Here is a 25,209-nt window from a genome sequence, read left to right as displayed (position 1 = left end):
AGGGGTCCTATTCCTCCCTGGGCCTTCCTTTTACTCCCTATATATCTAAAAAACAATTTTTTGTTATCCTTTACTTGGGATGCCATCCTCAGCTCCATGGTAGTTTTGGCCCATCTAACTGCCTCCCTACAAGCGCGAGCAAAGGAGGTATACTCCTCTTTGGTGATCTCTCCCTGTTTCCACTTTTTACGTGCTCCCCTTTTGGCCCGTAGGCTGCCCTGGATTTCTCTGGTCAGCCAAGGAAGCCTCCTGGCCCCTTTCACTCTTTTTCCTCCCATCGGGATTGTCTCCCTTTGTGCCCGAAGGATCATTTCCTTAAGGCACAGCCACCCTTCTTGGGCTCCCATCACTTCAAAACTCCTACTTTGCAGTGTGTCCTTGACTAATCACCTGAGTTCATTGAAATCAGCTTTCCTAAAGTCTAGCACTTTCACCCTACTAGTTACCTTACCCACTCGACGTCTTATGAAGAATTCTATTATTAGCTGATCACTGTTCCCCAGACGGCTACCGATCTGTAGGTCCCCTACCATGTCATCCCCCGTTGCCAATACCAGATCCAGTTAGGCATTCCCCCTAGTGGGACCGTGTACCTCCTGTGTCAGGTGGAGGTCCTGTACACAGGTTAGAAACCTGTGTGAACGGTGGGACTTTGCTGTCTGCGTCTCCCAACAGATGTCTGGGTAGTTTAGGTCCCCCATGACTACTGCCTCCTTTGCTTTTATGGTCTCCGAGAGCTGCCTCAGGAGCCCCAAGTCTAGTTCTTCCCCTTGATGTGGGGGTCTGTAGCAGACCCCTACCACCAAATCCCTTTCTCCTTGCCCCCCATGTAACCTAAATTATATGCAAGGTCAGTTCACTCTGTGATCAGTATGCTATGGAAGCCCACAGTCAGCTGTTTTGTGCAGTGCATTGTGGGAATGACATGCAGCAAAATATAGTCTCCTGTGTGGATCTGTGCTCCTCACTTGTTGTCTGTGTCACGTGTTTCTGTAGTTGTCATCCCCATTATGGTAACATTCACCACCACCCTGTGCTTGTGTGTACTGTCTGCTGTTGGCAAGTACCAAAATTGTCTTATAGAAGCGGTAGAAATGGGCCTGGGGGTGAGTACAGTCGAGATCTTGGCCCCTATTCCTATTTGGTACATTGTAAAGTGGGTTCCCTTTATGTGAATTCAAGTTGTGCACCATTTTCCACAAACGCATGTACAGCATAAAGCACGGGAAACCTGTACTAATGGCAGGTTGTCGCAGGCAGTGCTGGCTACTGATTCTGAGCAGAACATTCTATATATGTTTAGTAAAAGAAGATCTAGGTTCTAGAACTGGAAGGCAGTGCTAAATTAATGGATGAGTTGTAATGAAAGGATAATGCAAGCATATGAATGGGTAAAGTATGACATTTTCAGTCGATATTAAGGGATTGATTTGTGCTTTGCCTCATAACGGAATGATGAACAGTATCTGCACACCAAACACCCTCAAATGACATGTGCATCTTGTTTTGGGATGATACATTTTGAAGAAAAAATGAATTTTCTCTTTAACAAAATTGTTCAAAACCATTTCCACATTTAAGACACCCACTCCCAGCTATCGGTTGTTAAATTTTAGGGGAAAAGTTGAGCTATGGTATAAATAAGGTATATGGGGACCAGGAGGTAATATGTTTACGCTGAGCTGTAACAGGTAATTGGGAATGGAGACGGTTAAGTCCCTGGCCTGTATATAGAAAGTAAGATTTATATCTCTTAACAGTGATTGGGTAAACAGGAGAATAATTTGTGATGTTGGGTGTTGGTCTTCAGGGTTTTATAGTTTATATTAAATAACTGTGTGGTGCATAATGGAAAGGTGTTTAAAAAGATACATTTTCTATAAACTGTGGCGCTAGGCAGGAATATAGAGGAGAGAATTAAGACTAGGGTATGCTATATGGCATTTTGCATGTGTATGTTAAAATATCATATTACCTTTGGAAAGACGTGAATGTATATTAATCTTCCCTTAACTCTTCATCACTAATGCTTTCAGACCCATCTTTATATACATAACATTTCTTAATATAAATTCATTTTTAACTTAAGTGATAAGTAGTCACCTTTAAAGTCAGCAAAGTCTCCGATTTTTTTGAGACAGACCCAAATCCTAATGTAGTTGAAATCAGCAAGCATGTTGAGTTTAGCTGGAGTAGTCTTGGACTATCCAGTACTGTGCCAACATTTTTGTTGGGGATGTGAGTAATCTTTTTTTTTTAAATGTTCGAATATGGAATCGTTAGGCAAAACTCTATTAGATGCCCAAGTATGAATGTGTGTTGAATCGTGCCTCGTACAACTTGTATAAAATAGTGTTCTTAAAAACTCTTCATTTTGGGGGAGGAAGAATATGGCCCAAAGTTTGTACTAAGTTTAGGAAAATTTTGACACAGATTAAGTGTGCCTTCCTTTACTATACAAGTACCTTAGAGCTTTTTCCTAGCTACTGATATGTCTTCTGATCAGGCATACTTTTGAACCCTGTGGATTAACTAGAAAGACAGTAGTAAAATACAGGTAAAGGAGCTATGTCAGTCAATGGAATTATGTAAGGCAATTCTATAAACAAAAGTGAAGTTGTATTTATTTCATATTTTTGATGACCTTTTCCCTAGGACAATGATATTTATTAAATATAAGTGATTGCCAACTAATTTTTAATTAACTTTATTTGCTAGGGAAAGTAGATGACCATCTAGTTTGGGCATCCAAGAATTGTTAACTTTTTATCTTACATTGTATTTGTAACAGGAGGGACAGCAGGGTCGCCGTGCTAGCCCTTGCCACCTCCTCTACTGTGCCAAGCTTCGGACTTGCATCCTTTTATTCTCGTCCACCACGACTTTGATGTGTGTTGCTATAGGGAGGCTACCTCTCCTCCACTTGGCCACAGTTCTCCTGCCCCGGGTGTTCTGCGTAACTAAGCCTTGAGGGCCTTCTCTGTACGCCACCCTTCTCACTAGGGCCTCCTCTGTACTGCTGCCCCCGCCCCAGGCTCTTCCCCCTGCAGCTGGGGCCTGTACCCCCGAACTTCGTGCCCTCACTGGGGCTGGGGTCCTCACTCTGCCGTGAGTCCTCTATGAGGCCTCCTCCATCCCCTTATAGCCTCACCCAAACCACCGGTGTTAAACAAACTTCAACATAAACTCAAGCCTCTTGGCTACAACTTAAACATGAGCCACCTGGCTAAACCACGTTGCACAAACGCCCTAGAGCTGCCATCCATATCTCTGCTTAAGCAGTACCTGCGGTTCTCGCTGCTTCTCGTATCATTACTCCAGGAGCTCCTGCCTCTCTGGCTGCTGGCAGGGAACTGCCTCTGGCCTCAGCTCCTGGGCCTTATAAGAGCCAGGCCTTGCCCCTTGTAGATAGCTGACCGCTGGCAAGTGTGGGTCGTTTGCTGCCTCCCGTTGTCCTGGCAACCACCAGCTGGGCTCCTTATTCACTGCTAGAGCTTTTCCTCTAGCAGTTTCTCCTCTTTAGGAGCAGGGCACCTTGGTGCTCTGCGACAGTATTCTTTGAGGGTATTTTCAACCTTTGTTGAAAGAAAAAGGACAAATCCTAAATATATGTCAGTAGCAGAAGTTTTTATTAAGAAATTGAATTTGGAGATTTCCTTTCATTTATATCTAGACGATGATTATATAAGATTAGGACTGTTCGTCTTAGTATTTAGTAAGCATTGAAATTGTATGGGCAAGTAAAGAAGGCATTTGGAAATGGTGAATTTTGGGTTAATGAAATCCATCATGGACCTGAGCAACTACAGGAGAATCCAAGGAATCACTAACGGTAAAGGGTCTGATAACTCAAAAACAAAACAAAAAAACAAGGAAGGAAGAAGATTTGAGCCTGTACTAACATCATTCTTCCAGAAGATAGGGGCTTAAACATAGCTGGAGATAACATCCAGTCCAGGAGAGCTTTGTAGCATTGTTTCAGGTAAAAGTTTTACAAATTTAAAATGCTTCCACTTCCACTAAAAGCCATAATAAATATCTTCATTAAAGAGCAGTTGGGGAGAAAAAAGCTCCCAAGCTAAAATCAAAGTACAAATAAATATCTTATTTTACTAGCTGATAGTCTGGTCTGCTACTGGTAAGTAAATGTTACAAAATTATACTGGTATCACTAATAAGAGAAATGGGCCTCTGCTACTAAAACCTTCGTGCATTATATTATTTTGTGTAAAAATCATACTCCTTGGTAATCCTACACTATTGGGAGTTATTTTGTTGCTGTCTTGGTAGTTGCAATTAAATTTTCTATTACTGACTAAACCCTGAACCCAGTTGTTTGTTATTGAATCTGCTGTTGAATGAATGTTTGGCTACTTAGAAAAATTATCTCTTTTCATAGTGGTGCAAAACAAGGTTTGGGACTAGGGGGAGAAACGTTATCAATGGGACAGTGGGGAGCATGGACAGAAAACGTGCAAAACGCATTTTAAAATGTCTTATCAGATGGGAGCTAGTTCTGTTGCATGTGGATGTGACAGATGGACACTGCAAAACTACAAGAGATTAACCTTATTTTGCCATTTTATTTTTCAAGCGTACAACAAAGAATGGCTTAATAGAATTGAACTCTCAACAATGATCATCACATTTTAAATGACTCCAGATAATCCTCTTTCCATCTCTTAATTTTCCTGTCTGTATCTATGGTAATAAAAATTGTCAAAATAAATAAACCCAAATAGCCATCCCAAGGTGTGTACAGAAATGTATTATATCCTTCTAAAGCTAGGTGATACATTACTAAATTGAGAGAGTGACATTTGAGGCTAGACTTTCAGTGTGTGGTTATTAGTGATTTGCTTGCACAGGTTTTGCCCATTGCCCATTTTTTTGGTCATTTATGAATTTTGCTTACACACGTCTCAAAAATTGAACACTGAGTGTTATTAATTTTCTCGCTATTTATGTGCACAAGTGAAAATAAACAAAAATATACATGCAAAACCGCATGCACAAATATGAGCTCCTTGGAAAATTTGGTCTTCAGTGTATAGAAAGTGTCAACCAATAGATAAAATGCTTGTTAAATGGTACATTCAAATACTCCACCAAAACATTTTCCATTAAATAATGAATCCCTAGTAAGGGAAAGACTATTCCATTAGACTGCAAAAAAGAGAGAGAGAATACAGCTAATGAATCCTGCTGTAGTAGCAAGCATGTTAGTTGGTTAAGAATTGAGTGGACTCATTCCAAACTATAAACAGATTCATATTCTGGGGAATTGCTTGTAATCGCATAGTAACTATGGTTACCAGGTTAAAGGAATTAGGTTTTGATGAACAGAATTAGATTGTAACAGTCTGATTTTAGTTTAGTTTGTTTAAAATAGCTTAAATCAAGATGCATGTATATGAGGCAGTGATGGCTAATAAGTTGTAAATACTGAAAATAATATGCAAAAGGATTTACTGTGCTAAATAGAATCTGTTCTTTCAAATCCTTGTTTAATGTGGAGTGACATAGTGTCTTCATGTTGGATGGTCTTTCTGCAGTATCAGATGGAGTGCTGACAATACCTTTTTTTTTTCTTTGGTCCCCTTTTACAAAACATTTTCCTGCTGGAGGGGTCTGTTAACAAGCAGTTTTGACCACAATATTCAACTGTATAGCCTTGCTAACAATCTCATGTTGATTTAGGACCAAATGAAGCATAGCACAAACAAACATCTGTTTTCATATTCAAACCGTTACTTATTTCAATTTCTTAAATTTCCAAGCATCTAAACTTTAACTTCAATTTAAAGGCCTTTTAATTTTATTAAGGGGAATTATGGAAGTATAGCTGAATCTAACGGGTGCAGAATAAAACACAGAGCCAAATTCAGTGTGCTTCATGCATGCAGGCAACCTCATAGATATAAACAGGACTTTATATATGTTGCCTTTGGTTTAGAGTGCTTTTGGATTTCAGAGACATTCCCTCTTCTGAAATTATAGAATGCTGCTACAGCCAGAATGAAATTTTGATGTGCAGTCACTGAGCAGAATTTGGCTCATAGCATCATCTTTCTTAAAAGCTGACCGTGTGTCATAAGAGCTGATCGTATGAAAATGTTTCTGTTCAATTCATACATCTCTCTCCCTCTTTCTCTCTTCCCCTTCCCCACTACTCTCTCTGTTGGCTGAGTATTAACATTAAAGATATTATGTAAAACTTTCCAAAGTTCCTACAACTCATTTTCAAAAAGGGCTTGGGTCTTTAAATGACACTAGGGAGCCTACAGTTAAACATATCCAAAAACACTTAAGTCCAGTGAAAGTCATTGGAATTTTAAGAGCCTGAAGGTAGGTCTCTACCATGTCTCTGGAGTTGCAGAGTACTTCACTGAGAAGTACTAGCTTGCCCATTTGCTTGCACCAAACCTGGAAATGAGTGAGTGTCCCCACTTACAAGCATCCAGGAGACAGAGTTTAAGAGCTGTGATAGGGCGAATGTCCCTGGATTCGCTTCCAGGCTTCGTATATGGTTGGTGGGAGGAGGTAGGTAGTGCCGTGCTTCTAAATGACACACAGAAACACTGAGGAAGTAATATAGACATACTCCAGCTCATTTAGGTTCTTGTGAAAACATTACTCATTGGCTATAACACTCCTCCTGAATTTTATTTTTGTATTTCTCATTACCATACTTTTGCTACAATATGCTTAATAAATGGCAGTGCAGAACTACATTTTATGGAGCATAAAATTCCTTGGGATTTATTAATGTATTTAGCCCTGCTCTTTTGCCTCAAGTTATTTTCTAAGAATTCAGAATGGGTCACTGATGAATAATGAATATATACTTTGATTGGTTTCCAAGCCAGGATTAATGAGACTAAAACTTAGTGATGGTCTTTTTCCATTTTGCAATGTAATTTAAAAAAAAAAAATTAGCAGGTGCAAGAATTGTTTGGAGTAAGTTTGACCATCTTGTTTTACAGAATAATCAACCATGACTACCGAATCTGGATCAGATTCTGAGTCGAAGGACAAAGAACAAGATCAGCAAGAAGACCCTGCTCAGCAAGGGACAGCAGGGGCACAACCTCCAGACCAGCAGCAGCTAAGTGAAGAACATCAGAACGGATTAGAACAGTTTTCTGGTGTGGCAGCTCACAGTACACCTGTGAAAAAAGAGCAGGCAAGTGAACTGTTTATACAGTTGCTGGACACAGTGGATTACACACTTTTATAAGCTCTTTGCAAGTAAAAGTGTCTGAATAAAAGTCTTGTCTACCTTAAAGCTTTGTTTGATTTGAAGGGCTTTTTTAATGACCTCACAAAAATATACTGATTTGGCTCAGGTCCTTGGGACTTGACAATAATGTGTTAGTATACCTTTATGCACAATCTTCTGGAATTAATGTTAGATGTGCTTAATTTTGGAGGCCAGTATTATAAGCAGAAAAGCATTCTTTAAGCTTTTCTTTACATCAGAGTGCTAATTTTGAAAAGCTGCCAGTGTTTAGGAGGTTTGCTTCCACTCTGACGCTTGCTGAAAGCTCATTTCATGTGTCCTAGTCTGACATGTACCATAACATCTCTGAGGTTTTAAAAGTTCCCTTAGTTCTAAATTGTTGGTACTGTAATTACTTTTTAAACCTTACTTCTTTGCTTTTAGGATTTACTAAGTGGTGGCTTTTCATTTTTCTTGTATTAATTTTTTTATTATATATGTAAAAATGATGCATTTAGCATTGATTTTTAACCGTTTCTAATCAATAGGTCATGAAGGGTCAACATTTAGTATTACTAGATAAGTAGCACTCCATTAGCACAGGGGGCCTGGCAGTCAAAAGCTTTTGGTGTCAAAGGGTTAGTGACCCATGTCTAATCTTTCTTATTCACCTTTGAACTGTGAAATAAGTCAGTTTAAGTCCTCTTGCACTGTGTCCTCTGACAAGCTTAGGAACTTTTAAGTGAGGACTGATTCTTTTTAACTGGGGAAAACGACTTATGCTTACAAGGCAGAGAGAAACAGAAAATACATGTCAAACATTCTTTCTGACCCACAACTACATTTGCAAGCTTTGTTTTTGGCTCTTAAATATGATGTGCAGTATTGCAGCCTCAAGCTACTGTAGAAGAAAAAATTGCAGCTAGAAGTAATTTTGGGTGCAAATTATACCATTTCAATGTCTACCTGGTGTTGGGTATGTTAATAAAGTGGCATAGCCACACTGTCATCTTCTAACAGCAAACAGCTGTGCACGCAATACTAGAAAAGCTGGTCACATCTCTGATCCCTTTGTCCTAAATACTGTCCCCAACTTTTCTTCTTCAAAGCATTTCTACCATATGGATTTCCTTTCCCTAGGATATTGGAGTCCTGATATGTTCTCACACAATGTTTAATTCCATTGCCAGTCCTCAAGAACAGCGGTGAACAGATACAGTCTTAACTTTTTTGTAGGCAAATTTGATTTTCCAGTAGATTGATAATTAATTATGGGACCTTTCACAATTAAGTCACTAATTTGAATTTAAAAATAATTATTTTGAAGTGGCTGTACAACCTATGTGAAATGTTACATTTAATATATTTTAAAGCAGGTAAGTGTTCACTTCACAAAAACATCATTAAATCTTGTCACTAATCAGCTGCGCTGTTTGGATTTTCAATAAAAAGGGCAAAAATCAAAGAAGCAGTGAACTTTTTTTCATTTTACTCCTACCTGAAGTTCCTCAGTGTTAAAAGTAGAATACCCAATCGGAGTAAAGAAGTGCATGCTGAGAAAATCCTTCCTTTTTTTCTCAATTAGAAGAATAAAATAATTCTACAAGCACACCTTGAAGGTGGGACTTGCGCAAGAATGAATTCAAATCTACATATCTCCTCCTTAATGCAAGCAGAAAGCCCTAACATCTCCTATCTTAAATGCAAGGAATTTAAAAATTCTGATCTAGTATTTTCATTTCATGTCTTCAAAGTTTCAGCATCTATTATTGCTGGATTGTGCATCTCTGAAGACTCCTTTTTATCAAATGGGATTCCAGCTTAAGAAGGGTAGAAAGCATATTACATTAGAGAAGCTTCTCCTTAGAAGGGAAAAGATGTAAGCCTAGTGTCACAAATATGTTGTATTGCCTTCATAGAACAATACAAGTTATGTATTTTGCAACATTAACTTATGTTCCTATCTGGATATAACTCCCTACAGGAGTGATTTGGTTTTCCTTAAAATATGGAGATGTGTTCAGATGCAATATAATATGTGCACCTGCTGGGTTGTAGTTGAAACTTTTTATTACAGTGTAATTATAAACAAGCAGAGATCAGACTGTAGTTTAATCTGATTTTACTTGTTCTTTTTTTCAAGGGATTTTTCTTTAAGTTATCAAGGAATATTCAGTTTGTGCTCATAACTGAGGAAAGTTAAACGTTGAGAACTAAAGTTGGCATGCTTCTAAAACTGTGCCAAAACAGGCACAAGTGGAAGAAATATATCACCTGATTTAATTCACGTAAGAGGACATGTGAGGCTTTTTCACTGCTAATGAATTGTGAAGTGGAAAGCAAAGGCAACCCTCTTTTGTATGTGCTCATTGTCTAATTCTGATATATGCTAGTGTACATATATTTTACAGCCTAGTTACCTGTTTTCAGCTTTTTTTCTTTCTATCCTTATACGTTGCGATGCCATCATTTTTATATTGTGGAAATAATTCAAAGTTCACAAACCGGAAGTAGATCACTTTGAAATACTTTTGGGAAAAAAACCAATGTAATTAAGTCTTAAATAGCCTGCCTTTAGCTTTTATCTGAGCTAAAGCAGTTGTTTCCAGTTTTTCTATGACGAGTTACTGATAGCAAATATTAGCAATGTCAAGTTGTACTTTCATGCAACAAAAAATCCTGTTTTTATTAAGCCCATTTATAGGAGTTGAGACTTCCTGCTCTGAAGTGCATTCTTCTCTGCAGTCTGATTTGCAGGAGGCAGACCTCATACTATATATAAATTACCAAGTCAGCTATTACAATGTTATAACCTGGTCAGGACTTCAGAATTTAAAGCTGATGTGCTCAGACTATTTGAAATTCCTATTTAAACTCCAAACCCAATGATCTACTATTTTAATTACAGTTGAAGTTTCTAAAGTGCTTCAAAGGCTATAGGCATCTGCATTTTAACATAGGGGGATCTAAATAGTTTAGACTGTATTGAAAGTCAGACACAAAGGGTTTTGAATGTTTCAAGGACATTTTTGCACAAATATATCTGAGGTCTTCCCTAAATGGTTGTGTGAAGGAGTCCCCAGTATCTTTCACTTCATTGAGATTTTTCTCCCTTCCTGTCCCACAATGCTCCTGCCAACAAGTGAAGCTTATTCCTCACTGATTAATTTTGGGCCAGTCACTTCAATCTTCCAGCTGGGGGAGGAACTTCTTCCCATTCCCAAATACATTTCTTAGTATAAGCTTAACCTGGCATGGGTAGCAGAAATTTATACCAAAAAAGGGGACATAGACTCTGTAAAGCAGCTATAAGAAGGCATTGCTGGATCTTAGTCAGAATGGTAAGGTACTTTTGCCCCCCATTTTTACATAAAATCCTTTCATAAACTTCTAGCTTGGCCTGTACCTTGTCTTCCTTAAATAAAAACCAATTTAGAATATACAGTACTTTGTTTGCCTTAATACATGCTTAATACTTTTTTCCCAGACACCTACAAGCAGACCTGGACAGGTTGGACAAATGGGCAGAAAACAACAGAATGCAATTCAACAAGGAGAAATGCAAAGTGCTGCACCTAAGGAGGAAAAATGGCCAGCATACCTACTGCCTAGGAAATGACCTGCTTGGTGGCACGGAAGCAGAAAGGGATCTTGGAGTCCTAGTGGACTCCAAGATGAACATGAGTCGGCAGTGTGACGAAGCCATCAGAAAAGCTAATGGCACTTTATCGTGCATCAGCAGATGCATGACGAACAGATCCAAGGAGGTGATACTTCCCCTCTATCGGGCACTGGTCAGACCGCAGTTGGAATACTGCGTGCAATTTTGGGTGCCACACTTCAAGAGGGATGTGGATAATCTGGAGAGGGTCCAGAGAAGGGCCACTCGTGTGGTTAAGGGCTTGCGGGTCAAGCTCTATGAGGAGAGACTAGAGAACCTGGACCTTTTCAGCCTCCGCAAGAGAAGGTTGAGAGGCGACCTTGTGGCTGCCTATAAGTTCATCACGGGGGCACAGAAGGGAATTGGTGAGGTTTTATTCACCAAGGCGCCCCTGGGGGTTACAAGAAATAATGGCCACAAGCTTTCCTGCCTATGCAGGGGGTCGGACTCAATGATCTATTGAGGTCCCTTCCGACCCTAACATCTATGAATCTATGAACCTCCCTGACTGTGGCAGTTGCCCATTCAAATAACCATGGCAAAGTGTTTATTCAGATGTTTTTATTTTAATTGCCTGAGTAAGCAGGCCCCTTCTCAACAGCCAAATGCTACCGTCAGTTTTCTAAGCATAAAGTTCATGATATCTCTCTACATGTCCTGGCTTTTACAAAAACATACTCTCCGAATCCTCCACTACAGCTGGCTTATCCGTGAAAGAGCATTTCTTCTCTTCCCACATCCTTGGCGATGGAATTGTGCCTGTCTCTCACCACCTCTCCCATCTCTGTCTTTTATGAAGTGCTTTCCAGCTGCCTTCCCACTAGATCCTCCTCATAGTTTGATTCCAGCATTGCATCTTTCAAGGGAATGTGCAATGCAAGAAAATGTAGTGAGAGGGGACATCCAGCCGCTGGTCTTGGAGAGTAAAGTCACTTTAAATCCCAAGCTATCTGGCCAGGGTGCTATAAAGAGCTGCTCCTTTGCTTCCCCCATCCCCTTGCCAGAAGGGTTTAAGCTGGAGGTGGCTGCAGAGGGGAGGAAGATGCCTACCACCAGTGGAGGGAGGCGGTGGGGAAGGGGGGGCAGAATGGTAGAAGCTCCATGCCCAGGCACCCCCCCTCCTCCATGAATTGGGGTTGTGCTTGCAGCGCCAGCTGCTGACCTGAGACCACGACCAGTCCCAGAACAGCAACCAGGGTTGTGTTCAGCCACCCACTCACTGCAGGCTGTGTTTAACAACCCTGGTTGCTGCTCTGAAAATGGTTAGTGTCCCAGCACAGTATCTGGGACTGAGCATATAGCCCCAGTTTGCCCACAGGCAGGAAGGCGGGAGGGAACGGGGCATGCTCTTCTCCCACTTGCCCCTGTGGGCAAACTGGGACTCCAGAGTGCTCTGGGACACTGATCCATCACAGTCCCCCTGGTTTTGTTCTGCGAAAAACTCCTTGAACACCTCCTTGAACACCAAATTCTACGTTTTGTGCTGGGAGAAAGGAGTTTCTCCTGGTATAAATGCATAAATGTCCACAGGCTCAGACTTCACCCTTTAGGTGAGGTGACTTTATCACCTATGTTGATGACCCTTTCATAGATAATGGCCCTATATTCTTCCTGACTTCATAGACTGCGCTACTGCTGCTTTACCTGTGTGTTTCATGATTTCAGAACTTTCTTCCCTTCAGAATGAATTGCATTTGGCAAATTAGCCAAGGCCCTGAAAAAGTGATTAGACTTCTGAAACTTGCTATAATTTTCCGAGATAAATATCCGAAGGATATCTGGGATTTGACAGTCTTTCCTCAGTTTCTGAAGCCAATAAGCTGAAATGAAATGAAGAAACAAAACAAAATCAAGCCAGAGAGTGGATATGTGCTTCATCCTGTAAAACAACAGAAAGAAAACATTATAGCACAGAACCCCTTGCTTATCTATGGCTAATCAGAAGATTGAGAATTATTAAATGGCTCAGACCACTCAAATTGCATGATCATAAGAGTCCTGCAGTTACTAAGTTTTTAAATCTATATCTGTACATCTGTAGGAGTCATGTTCCAAGAACAAGCCTGAAACAATTGGTTTTTTCCCCTCCATTTGAGATTGATTTGTAGGCCGTGGAATTGAAATACTGCAAAAAAAAAAAAAAAGATAAGAAACAGGCATGAGGAAAAATAAGTTTCTGGAGAAAATGCATGTATTCTGTAGGCTTGCTCTGAATTTTATAGCAGTTGCTTCTCTGTGGTCACTTTTCTCTTAGATAACTGCACCAACAGAATGTCAGGTTTCTTTAAGAAAATGAGACTTAATTCATTTTGAAACTGTCTCAGTGCATGAACGTGTCATGATGGTTTTGGGGCCCTCACTAATCTTTCTTGGCATGTTTCTGGGCTCTGAACTACAGAAAAACCTGTGTGATTGTAGCCTAGAAAAATTCCATTAAACTTACATTGGCCTACTTCCTTAGTCTAATAGAATAATTGCAGCACACTTCTTTTATGAACTCTTGCAGAGTACTGCAGTTGCAACTGTTTGGTAACGGAGGTTTCAGTGAAGCAGAATATCCCAGAAAGTGTCTTAGAAGTTGTTGCAGACTGAAGGGGCACCTATACACGACAGAGCTTTGCTCCAACATGTGCTAATGAGCATGTGTCAGAGCAGACTTGATTAATCGAGTGAGCTTGAGTGCGCTAATTAGCACAATCCAGCAGCCTCCATGTCACACACATTCAACATCCCCACATTTCAAAATGGGGGTCTGGGGCACTTTAACTAAAGCTTGTTGAACAAGCTTTAGTTAAAGCAGCCCCACTGCCATTTTGAAGCACAGGACACTGAATACAAGTGATGCTGCAAGCACTTTAATTAGAGCAGCTCTGAGAGTGCTCTGCTCCCCCCTTCCCGGAGTACTTGCATAGATGTCCAAGATGCCTCCTATCCTTAAATAGAAATCTCAGCTGGGTACCTTAGTCCCTCACTTAGTTGAGGGATTTTCCCAGGTTCTGGAATGCTTTTTTTTTTTAACCAGTGATGTTTCTAATCCTCCATAGCCTGACTATTGCTGTGGTTTTGCCTACCTGTATGTAAAACACCTGTCCTGTTTCCAAGTCTAGGAAAGGTTGCTGCCATCCCCAGTTCTTTTTCAGGGCAGAGTTACATTTGTAATAATTCTGAAAAACATCAATCAAAACACTACCTGCTTCCCACCCAGCTTCCACTCCCAGAGGCTTCTTCACTTCAACCCCCCTTCGTCCAGGTCTGCTAGAAAACGTCATCTCCCTTCTTCAGTCCTGGAAGAGGCTACATACCTCATTACTTGCCAGATGGGGCTGATAATTATATAGGGCTGGCTGACTGCAAGCCCCAAACCCTTAAAGCAGGGGTTTTGCAATTATTTCAGGTTAACGGGTTTTGGCAAGCTGTCAAGGGCTGCAAGGATAGCCCCGCCCCTTGACAGGTGCCCCACCCCCTAGTCGCCATCTTGGGACCAGAAGTCTTGACCCTAACCCCTGATCTTTGACACCTGAATTCCTTCCCCTTCCCCTAGAAGTACTCCTTTTGGGAGGGGCCACTGCCATCTTGAAACCAGAGGAAATAAACAAACCGTATACTTAAAATAAATAAATAAATAAATCAAACATTTACTAAAACTTATTTTTAATTTTATTTAAAAATGTATTTTTGTCCTGATTTTTGCACGTTTGCATAGTGTATCTAGAGACGTTTGCGTAATAGCTCAAAATACAGTCTTAGTCTTGTATATTGTGTGTGGGGTGTGGGGCGGGTGTACGGTGGAAGGTGGGGTGTGTGTGTGTGCGGGGGGAGGGTGGTCCTCAGAGTCCCCAGAGTGTGCAAGTCCCTGAAGCTGCAGGTGGTGGCAGTAAGCGGGGCTAGCCCTCCCTGGCCCCATAGCACACAACTCCTGCACTCTTGCCAAGTCCCCAGCTGCAGGTGGTAGCAGCGTGTGGGGCCAGCCCCACCGGGCCTCATAACACTCAGCTCCCGCCCAAGTCCCTGGCTGCACATGGTGGTAGCCTGCAGGGCCAGCCCCATGCAGCCTAGTAGCGGTCCTGCCCAAGTCCCCAGCTGCACAAGGTGGCAGCATGCAGGGCCAGCCTAACCCCATAACGTGCAGCTCCTGCACTCTGACCCCAGTCCCCGTCTGCACATGGTGGCAGTGTGTGGCACCAGTCCCGCTCAGCTCCTGTGCTGCTGCAGCGTGCAGGGCCAGCCTGGCCTGGCCCCATAGTGCACAACTCTGCACATGCCTGTCCCCTCTCCCCCAGCAGGAGTCCCTGGCTCGCCCGGTGGGTGCTCATACTTGCATTTCCAGGCTCACAGGCAAGAAGACTGGAAACAGCCACGGGGTGGCCAGCAAAAGCCTCTGCCAGGCAGAGGCACCTCCTAGCTTGGGGCTGGGGTGGGTTAGGCCCGCCTGGGATGTGGGGGGTGGTTGCTTAGCCAAGGCTTACAGGGGTCTCACAGAGGGACCCCGCAGGCCAGGTGGAATTGCCTGGCAGACTGGATCTGCCCTGTGGGCCATATTTTCCCATCCCTGCCTTAAAAGAATAAGGCCTGACTCAGAGCTGCTTTGATCATTAACTTGACAGGCACCTCATCTGTGACATGAAGGGTCTTCATCTCCCATTACCACTTCTGTGATAGTTCAGGTTCTTGATATCTTAACACCAAGCCCTAAATGCTTCAAAGGGAAACTGCTCAACTAGCATTGCTGGGCTGAGAAGGCCACAGCTGAGGTAGCAGGAAGTGAATTTCCCCTTTTCTCTCCAGCAGGTTATAGCTGGTGAAGAGGCTATGTTGGTTTTAAAAAACAGCTTCTGTTCCGTTTGTCTTTTAGGCTCACTTCCTTCTTGTCTTCTGCTCCAAGATCAGACTGTGAACCTTTCAGTGCTTCTACATAGGGAGTAGGAGTTGTAAGGCACTTGCACTATGAGTTCTGGTTCGGCGTGGAGACCTGACTTCTCTTGTTTCTTATGTTGTGACCAGTAGGAGGAGATGTACAAGATCTGAATTGGGGAAGTAATAGAAGCCAGTTGTATTTCTCATCTACAGTATTACCTCCCTGGAGTAGCAAGGAGGGAACATAACGGCATACATTTTCAAGTATAAGCTATTTTACCTCTCTTTGGCCCAGGAAAACTAGCACTGGAGAACTCTTACATGATTTCTCTCAGGAAAGATCCCTGCATTTGTGCTGTACTGATGTTTGCTAGTTGTATGGTGCAGGGCTGTTTTGTCTGAAAGCAGATTAAAGCTTTTGGATAACTTTGATCCACACTCATGAAGGCTCATTGCAATGGATGAAAACAGACTTGAAGGATTAATTTGTGATGAATGTCAGTGCTGCTTGCTGCTATTTATATGGAAATATTTAAGAGCCAAATCAGTTATTTGTTTTTGTTTTGTTTTGTTTTTTGCATTGCAGTGAGACGATTAAAAGATTAATATTTTTTTAAAGCTTTATTTCAGTATTACTGCATTTTCATCACTGAAATGTTGTTTGGGGACTAGCAGGGACATAACTGGAAATAGAGGTAACCGTTACAGGAATGCAGATGCTCTGAAGAGTGCATAGTCTTTTTAGATGGATCTGCTTTGACTGTCATCTGTTCTAGGAAGAACCACAATCAATATTAGCATGGTAACAGCTCTTTTAGATATCTCAAGCTCTGACTATTGGATAAGCCCAAAATAGAACTGCTACAATGTTTTTGATCACACTGGCATGGTGACAGACAGGGAGGTGGGGAACATGCGGCATGAACAGCTGGGGTTGAGGCCCCTTCTCTTCCAAGGGCTTGCCATCACCCATTGGCTACCAGATGGCAATTGACCCTTTGCTCTCCATCTCCATGAATTAAACCTTTTGCTTGAATTTTTTATAATCTATCTTTTTGTATGCCACACTCTCCCTGCCTGTCATTATAGAAGTGGTGTAACTTTTTTCATAAGAACATAAAAAGTGCTATTTTCTGGGTCAGAACATAGGTAACTTGCCCAGTATCCTGTGTCTCACAGTGGCAGAGAGTGGATGCTGGAAGGGAGTAAACTGAATAGGACAAGGGTTTTTTTTCCACTGTTCCTCGATCACTTGCAACATCCAGCATTTAAGTTTAGGAAGTTATAATTCAGAGACTGACTCCCATGCCCAATAGCTACTGATGCCCCTTTCCTCCAAAAACATGTTCAACCCCTCTTTGAATCTGGCTAAAATGTCAGCTTCCACATCTGGTGACAATGAATTCCACACTTCTAATTGCATGCTGTGTGAAAAATAACTTTTTATTTGTTAGTTTTAAACTTACTGCCTACTAGTTTCATTTTGTGACTCCTAGTCCTTATTTTGTGAGACCAGTAAATATTAAATCCCTATTTACTTTCTCTTTGCCCTTCATCGCTTAGTATTTTGTAAACTTATCGTGTCCCTTATTCAAGCATCCCCTTTTTTAAAAACTGAATAGGCCCAGCCCCTCCATTCCATCCTTGTCATCCTTCTCTGGACCTTTTTTAATTCTCCTATATCCTTTTTGAGGTGTGGGGACCAGAACTGGGCACTGTATTCAAGGTGTGGACACCCTGTGTTTTTTTTTTTTTAAGCACCATGGATGCATCCCCCCAATCTACCCACTTATTGACCCCCTTAAAGACCCCTAATAGGTTGATGAGGCATGATTTCCCTTTTGTCAAAGCCATGTTCGTTCCTCCCCAGTAAGTCATATTCATCCATGTGCTGAACAATTCTTTTTTATTATTATTTATTTATTATTATTGTTTCTACCAATTTTCTAGGAACAGAAGTTGGGCTCACCATCCTGTAGTTCCCTGTGTCCCCCCCTAGAGCTTTTTTAGAATATGGGAGTCACATTGGCAACCCTCCAGTACTCTGGTACCGAGGTTCTTTTTAATGATAGGTTGCATACTACGGTTGGGAATTTGGCATTTTCTGATCTGAGCGTCTTCAAGACCCTACAGTGAATGCCAGCAAATCTCAGTTTGGGTCAGCTCCACTATCTTGTCCCTAGAGAGGAGTGTATCTGGAGATGGAATTTCCCTAACAACTTCCACAGGGAAGACAGATGCAAAGAATGCATTTAATTTCTTGTCAATATCCCTGTCATCTCTTTGCACCCATTTTGCATCAAAAGGTCCAACTGACTCCCTGGCAGGTCTCTGGCTTCTAATGTACTTAAGTAAATTGTTATTGCTATCTTTTGCGTCTCTAGCAAGTATCTCCTTAAACTCTGGCTTGTGTTACTGCAGTTTTATATCAGGTTTGCCAGAGTTTATGCTCATTTTTGTTTTCCTCATTAAGATTTGACTTCCGCTTTTTGAAAGAAACCTTTTTTTCTGCTTACTGCCTTTAATTCTGCCATAGAGCCATGCCAGCCTTCTTTTGGTCCACTTTACTTTTCTTTACTTGAAGTTTGTATGCATTTGCTTTGTGTCTTCAATATGGTGTTCTTTAGCAGTTCCTATGTTGCTTGCAAGTTCTTTACCTCCTTAGAGGTCCATTTTATGATCTGGGCTGATCAGTCTCCTGTTCAAGAGCTGGAGAATGTTTTCCTTTTGGAGCCCATGTTTTGCAGGCCTAATGGGTTTCTCACCTTCTTCACATTATCATGGAAGCACCATGTGGTGGAAGAGGTGTAGGGTTTTGAAAAGTAATATTAGCAAATTTATAAGATTGTTTAATTTGTGATAACTTGGGTAAAAGGCCTAAGAGCTAGCAGTAGTTCAGTGTCACTGGTGAAGCTTGCGCCTACCTGGGGAGGAAGGAGATTCCCTCTATCTCCCTGGTAAGAGAGAGAACGGAAGGGAAGACTAGAGGAATTGGCAAGTCTTAAGAGAGTCTAACCCTGGTTGAGGGGGAGAGCCTTGTAACCCCCATGTTGAATACACTGAAAAGTCTGGTTTCTGGTTGATGGGGTTATGAAGTATCTCCCCTCAGTGTAAGTTAATAAAGTTTTGGCTACCTGCTTGCATCTGTCTGCCGTTTGATTAGGACATGCTAGTGAATACAGACAGTTATGAAAAGAGGAACAATTGAGTAGGCAAATTCTTGTTTTATTGTTCCCAAACACCAAAAAAGACATTAGTTATATATGTATAGAGGTATATAGATATCAATATCATTAAATGATGACATCTGTATCTAATGTCCATCATTTATATAGCAGTTAAAACCTTTGCTGGTAAGTGGTCTCTTTCCACGTGGAAGTTCAGTTGTGTTTCATGACTCTAAATGGTTGTCTTGTACAACACTGTTTTCTTTATCTGAAATTGAAACGTATTCCTTTAATTTCTCTTTACAGGCAACTGACAAAGAACAGGAACTTGCTGTTGCAAAACAACTGGAGTACCAGCAGTTGGAGGAGGATAAGCTATCCCAAAAATCATCATCTAGCAAACTCTCCAGATCTCCTTTAAAGATTGTCAAAAGACCCAAAAGTATGCAGTGTAAGGTGACTCTCCTGGATGGCTCTGAATATGCATGTGATGTGGAGGTAAGTTTTTACTTCTATTTTTGCATTGTTTTGTCACTCTATATCTTTTATTTTGCTCTATGTTCTGTTACCTGTATATCCTAATTCATTATAATCTGGAGGAAAAATCCGTTTTTAAACTTCAAAGGATTCATAGGCTAAAACTTTCAAAAAGGCAAGCCTGAATCTAAACTTATAAACCCATAAGCATCAATTAAGGAGTCTGTTCTTTTTCAAAAGTGCCAAACATGAACCACCTTCCACTGTCCTGTGTAGGAGATTGAACACAGATTTACCCCAGACAAGAACATGTGCATTATTCAAGGGCCATGGGGGGTGTAACAGTACCACCAGGAATGCTGACAATGAAGGACATCCAAGAAAAAGAGTTTCCTATGTCCAAAGGCTTCCCAGTTCCCAGACTTGGTGGTTACTCACAGAGCAGTTCAGTCTTTTCTCAAGATAATGTTGGCCTGTGTGTAATTTGGGGGTGGGGCAGAATTGATCATATGCTTTGCCTCTAGAGGAGTTTGCCCTAGTTGTGTCTAAATCTTAGTAGCTAGGAGAAGTTGGCAGCTTCCTTTAGGCAGTCAGTCTTCCTTTCAGGCACTATCTAGGCATGATGATCTTTGACATGACAGGCTTTAATGACATAGCAGCATCCAGGTCTCACAGAGAAACCAATGGATTCTCTACCAGTGGATCCTTTAGATAATTAAGGAGTATATGGCAAAAAAGGGGAGCCACCAGAAGAGGAGGGGAAGAAACTGAAAGAGCAAAATTAGGGTAGAAGGTGAAAGGTGTGGTGGAAGAGTTAAGGATAGATGAGGACAAAAAAAATGAACTAGGAAAAGTACATAAAGGAAACATGAGTTTTGGAGAAAAGAATTTAAAAAATGACAAGGCCAGAGAGGGAAAGGAGGAGAAGGGAAGGTGAGATGACGGAGGAAGATTCTAAGTGGAAAAAGAGTCCTTGCACCATTCCAAACGTGTCAGCTGTAACCCCAAATAGTGGGAAGTCTGCCTTTAAAAGGTTAAAAAATCACTGCATTTGAGGCCAAATCCTAAACATCTAATCAGTTTCTGTGGAGCTCAATCAACAATCCCAACAACTTCATCAGGGAGGGCAGGGCAAGGACTTCCAAGTTTTGTCCAATGACTTTGCTCTGTACTTTTTGGAGCAAATGTGTTTTTACAGTGCCAAGAGCTTAGGTTTACATGGCAGATGCAATTTTATTATGTATTTAGTCATTTGGCAACTATGCAGTTAAGTACATTTTTACTTTTGGTGGTTGAGAATGTTTCGACACAACTCCAGTGTCAGATAAAAGAAAATTGGTGCTGGAAGCCAAAATAGTAAAAAACTGACATTCATGATAATAATGACATACTACACTAGCTACCTAGAGGTAGTCTTGAAGGCACTGTTAACTAAAAACGTAGTCACTGGAAGAATTACTATACTGGCTTTGGGAAAACTCGAACCTATTTCAGTCTTAGTCACTTAGTTGGAAAATATAAGTCACTGTTTGGAGTACAGTCAAGCAAGTTTTGCTGAATAGAGGTTTTGTGGAAATATTAGCTGACAAGACAAGTTTTTATGAAGGCATTACATCGAGCACAAAGAGAGATTTATTAAGTTAGGTTTTTATTTATGCAAGTGAAATACTTTGAATTATGCTTTCTTCTAGATTGCACGCTTTTTTTCTTCAGCCTTCTACTGTGCTTGAGCTGAAGTGTTGAAAGTGCTAGCATATATAGTAGATGTCACTGATTTATTGTGTGTCATATTTCTCTCTCAAGTTCTGTCTGACTTGTGTGAACAGCAATTCAGAATGTCCAGAATGAATTGCACAGTTTTTATCTATTCAGATTACTAAAATATCCTTTAATTCATAGTGGTAACTGTAGTGTAAAAGTGGGTTTGTCTGCGTTTTTTTGGCCATCTTCAGAATCAATCTATGATTTGCAACTAGGGTGCCACAGCATCTTGGGGTTCCTTGAGATCCTTTCAAGGCATCATGGTGTGCCACTCAGTGTTAGCATTGTTAGGTTTGTAAACATGGGTTGCATGATGAATCTGGAGATTTCAAATAGGATTTCATAGTGTTAAAAAAAAAAAAAAAAAAAAAAAATCTGACCTGTTAAGACCTGGCATTTTCTGAAGGATGCCTCATGTGTAATGAGGGGTGAGAACCGCTGGGGTAGATCTTAATATGATGACCAGGAAGCACTTGCATGCACCAAAACAAAGGTCCATAGTGGAAAGGCAAAATTTAAGCATATTAGAGGAGACCCAGATGCTATTGGGGTGGCATGTGTAGCTGTGTATGCTATGATATAACTGATACTTGTATTGCAATTCTGTGCCAGGCTTTCTTGCTTATGTGCCTTTTGTATAGAAGTGCAGGCTACTGTATGGGACACGAGAACACATAATATACCTCAATAGAACATCAAATAGCTCTGCAGAAGGCTCAGTTGCAAATGAAGGGAACCATGTTTTGTCAAGAGGAATGATTCCTTTTACACTCTGTATACTGACCTCTAAGGGAAAAAAGTCCAGAGGAAGTGCAGCAGGCCATAGAGACTAAGTATCTGGAAAGAAGATGAAGAGATTTCAGGAGATCATATAGAAGCTTGAGGGAATAGCTTCTTATACAGCAGCTCTGCTTAGTAGTAGTGTTTATATGAATGATCAAAAGAGATTATGACAGAATCCTATAACATGTAAAATGTCATCTGTCACATCTCCAAAAAGGTGCTATCAGTATTTTAAGGACAGCCTCAGAAGATAATTTATTATATCCCTGGATGCAGTTGTGCTATGTTCATCTCAGTGAGGTGAGCAATAAGATGTCTAGGGAGAGGCCTAACAGCTTATGCATAAATGTGACGTGAAGTCCTGAAGAACAGACACCCATTTTTTTTAAAGGCACATGCAAATCAAATGTTATAGCTCCTTATGCTTCTGACCACTTAATTTACTCTTATAATAGTGATAATTTTTCATATTAAGTACAGTGAGTCAAGATGTAATGGGTCAAACTGTCAGCTGGGTGATAATAATGTTGCTAGCTACACATTAATATCCCATTAGTGCCATTAGGTTATGCTTTATAACTCCTCTCAAAATGGACTGAGAGAGAGCATGATCTAATAGAGTGATGTGTGGCCAAGAATGAGGAAGCTAAAATCCAAAGGTACACACACAACTTGATTACTACTTTGTAAGGTAAATAGTAAATACTCCATGGTATATAACAACATCAAGGAGATGCTATTATAGCTCCCAGCCACTAGGTGGCAGGAGAACCAGTTTACTTTGGGCAAAAGATTATCCTGGGATGAAATTGACTGGTAAAGCCCTGTACAATTGGTGCAATGTAATTTACACCAGCCTGTAGTTACTCCTCACTTTCTGAGGGCTACTTTTCTCCAGAGTGGAGTAACTTCTACCAGTGACTGTCTTGTATCTGCTTCAGTTTTACTGGGGAGTAAAGTCAGTCTACTCTGTAGCAACATACTGTGTGTCCACACCCATAGTCCTGAATTAGAAGTCCAGCTTTGCCCTTTGTGGACCTGGACAGAACATTTTACCATTGCATCTCTATTATCCTCATTTCACAGACTGAGGAATATTTTAGAACTTGCCACACACAATCAAGTAATGAGCCTGTAAGTTGCTCTGCAGATAGCAAACACCTTTAACATATTAACATTTATAAAAGAATCATGTTCTCAGGTAGAGAACAACCTACAGCTTATCAGTTATGTGCTCATCCGTTTACTGACAGATAAAATTGCAGGTATTCTTAAATTCAGATCCACCAGGGGTAAGTTTTCTACTCCCATTATCTCCCATATTCTGTTTCTTAAGTCAGGTGCTCTTCTTCCATTTTCATCTCCTCCTGTCGTCTTTTCTCTGATTTCTAATATGTTGAACCAGGACATTAATTGCACCCCCCCTTCTTTTTAATGAGTGATCTAGGCATATTTGCAGAAGATCTAAATCAGCAGAACCCAGATATATGTCACAGGTTAGGTGCTTCTCTCTACAGACAGCAGCAGTTGCAAAGGATCTGGAGGTATACACAGCTACATAAAACAGTTTTGCAGAACTGCTGAGGTGCTCCCTCTATTTGCTATGGCTTTTACTTCAAAGAGTACCACTTGTCTGATTAGCTTTTTGAAATTGCTGATAAGCTCCAGCTGAATGTCCAGTGACCTTTGATGGGTAAAAACGATAATAGACAGATGAGTGGCCTCATTTCTGGCAACCTGCTGTGTATTAAGAGGTTTGCATGCCATCCAGATGTGCACAATCCTGGTTCTACTGTATATTAAACCTTTACAACCCACTTTGACAATAACAGTGGGCACACCTGTAATGTTTCCATTCAGAGAGTGAATTCCAAGATGGGCATTGCAAAACTGAGTTGAAAACTTCCTTCTTCTTTCATCCAGTATCTGGGTTATACATAATCTGACTTAGAAATGTATTTAATAGAACAAAGGCATTCCAAACAAGAAAGAAATTAAAATAGACAATAAAATCTACTTATTCTTCCTTATGAAAAAAACATAAAATATTCAGTAACTCCATGACATTTCTGTAATCTGATCTACTAATAGGACCAAATGGATTAATTAGGAATTCCTTTCTTTTAGATGAGGGTGATCAAGTATATTTATATTCATTGACCGGGGCATCTGTTGGTCAAGTAGAAGTCTCAGGAGAAGATCTCCTGGGACACAAGTCTGAGGGGAAAAAAGTCCAGAAGCGATGATTGCACCTTTAAGGAGGCCCTTTTAAGGGCATGGGAGCAAGCTATCCCAATGTGATAGAAGAATGGAAAGTGCAACAGGAGGCCAGCAGCAATCTCAATGAGTTGGAACTCAAAATTGAATACTATAAAAGATGGAAAATACTAGGGAAGAGTATAAGGCTCTCTCACAGACATTCAGTTAAGGTGGCCAAGGCACAATTTCAGATGCAACTGGCATGGGGATATAAAAAGCATCAAAACAAATTGTGTGTGTGTGTGTGTGTGTGTGTGTGTGTGTGTGTGTGTCAGGAGTAAGAGGAAAACCAAAGAAAGTGTAGGTCCCTTACAGAATGCAGAAGGCAATCCATTTACAGATGAAGGCAAAGCTGAACGATTTAATGGCTTTTTTACTTCAGTTTTCACAAGTTCCAGTGGGTGGCAAATTGGCTAGAGGGTCGCACCCAGAGAGTCGTGGTGGATGGGTCGGTTTCGACCTGGAAGGGTATGGGCAGTGGGGTCCCGCAGGGATCAGTCCTTGGACCGATACTCTTTAATGTCTTCATCAGCGACTTGGACAGAGTACGTTTCACTCCCTCATCCAAGTTTGCAGATGACACAAATCTATGGGGAGAAGTGGACATGCTGGAGGGCAGGGAACAGCTGCAAGCTGACCTGGACAGGTTGGACAAGTGGGCAGAAAACAACAGAATGCAGTTCAACAAGGAGAAATACAAAGTGCTGCACCTAGGGAGGAAAAATGTCCAGCACACCTACTGCCTAGGGAATGACCTGCTGGGTGGCACGGAAGTGGAAAGGGATCTTGGAGTCCTAGTGGACTCCAAGAGGAACATGAGTCGGCAATGTGACGAAGCCATCAGAAAAGCCAGTGGCACTTTATCGTGCATCAGCAGATGCATGACGAATAGGTCCAAGGAGGTGATACTTCCCCTCTAAATCGGGCGCTGGTCAGACTGCAGTTGGAGTACTGCGTGCAATTCTGGGCACCGCACTTCAAGAGGGATGCGGATAACCTGGAGAGGGTCCAGAGAAGGGCCACTC

At 41.1% G+C, this 25,209-nt stretch overlaps 1 protein-coding gene across 1 annotated transcript in view; it reads left to right on the top strand.

Annotated features, from left to right (window-relative positions):
- EPB41L3 (erythrocyte membrane protein band 4.1 like 3) overlaps nucleotides 1-25,209 on the top strand; it is a 141,025-nt gene that overhangs the window by 37,374 nt on the left and 78,442 nt on the right. The window contains 2 exon segments of the mRNA XM_025210858.1: nucleotides 6,987-7,186; nucleotides 19,211-19,402. Coding sequence (XP_025066643.1) covers nucleotides 6,998-7,186; nucleotides 19,211-19,402 — 381 coding nt within the window. The 5' untranslated portion in view covers nucleotides 6,987-6,997.

The sequence above is a fragment of the Alligator sinensis genome, unplaced genomic scaffold, assembly GCF_000455745.1.
Source record: "Alligator sinensis unplaced genomic scaffold, ASM45574v1 scaffold168_1, whole genome shotgun sequence".
Lineage (NCBI taxonomy): Eukaryota > Metazoa > Chordata > Crocodylia > Alligatoridae > Alligator > Alligator sinensis.
This window is presented reverse-complemented; position numbering and strand designations above follow the sequence as displayed.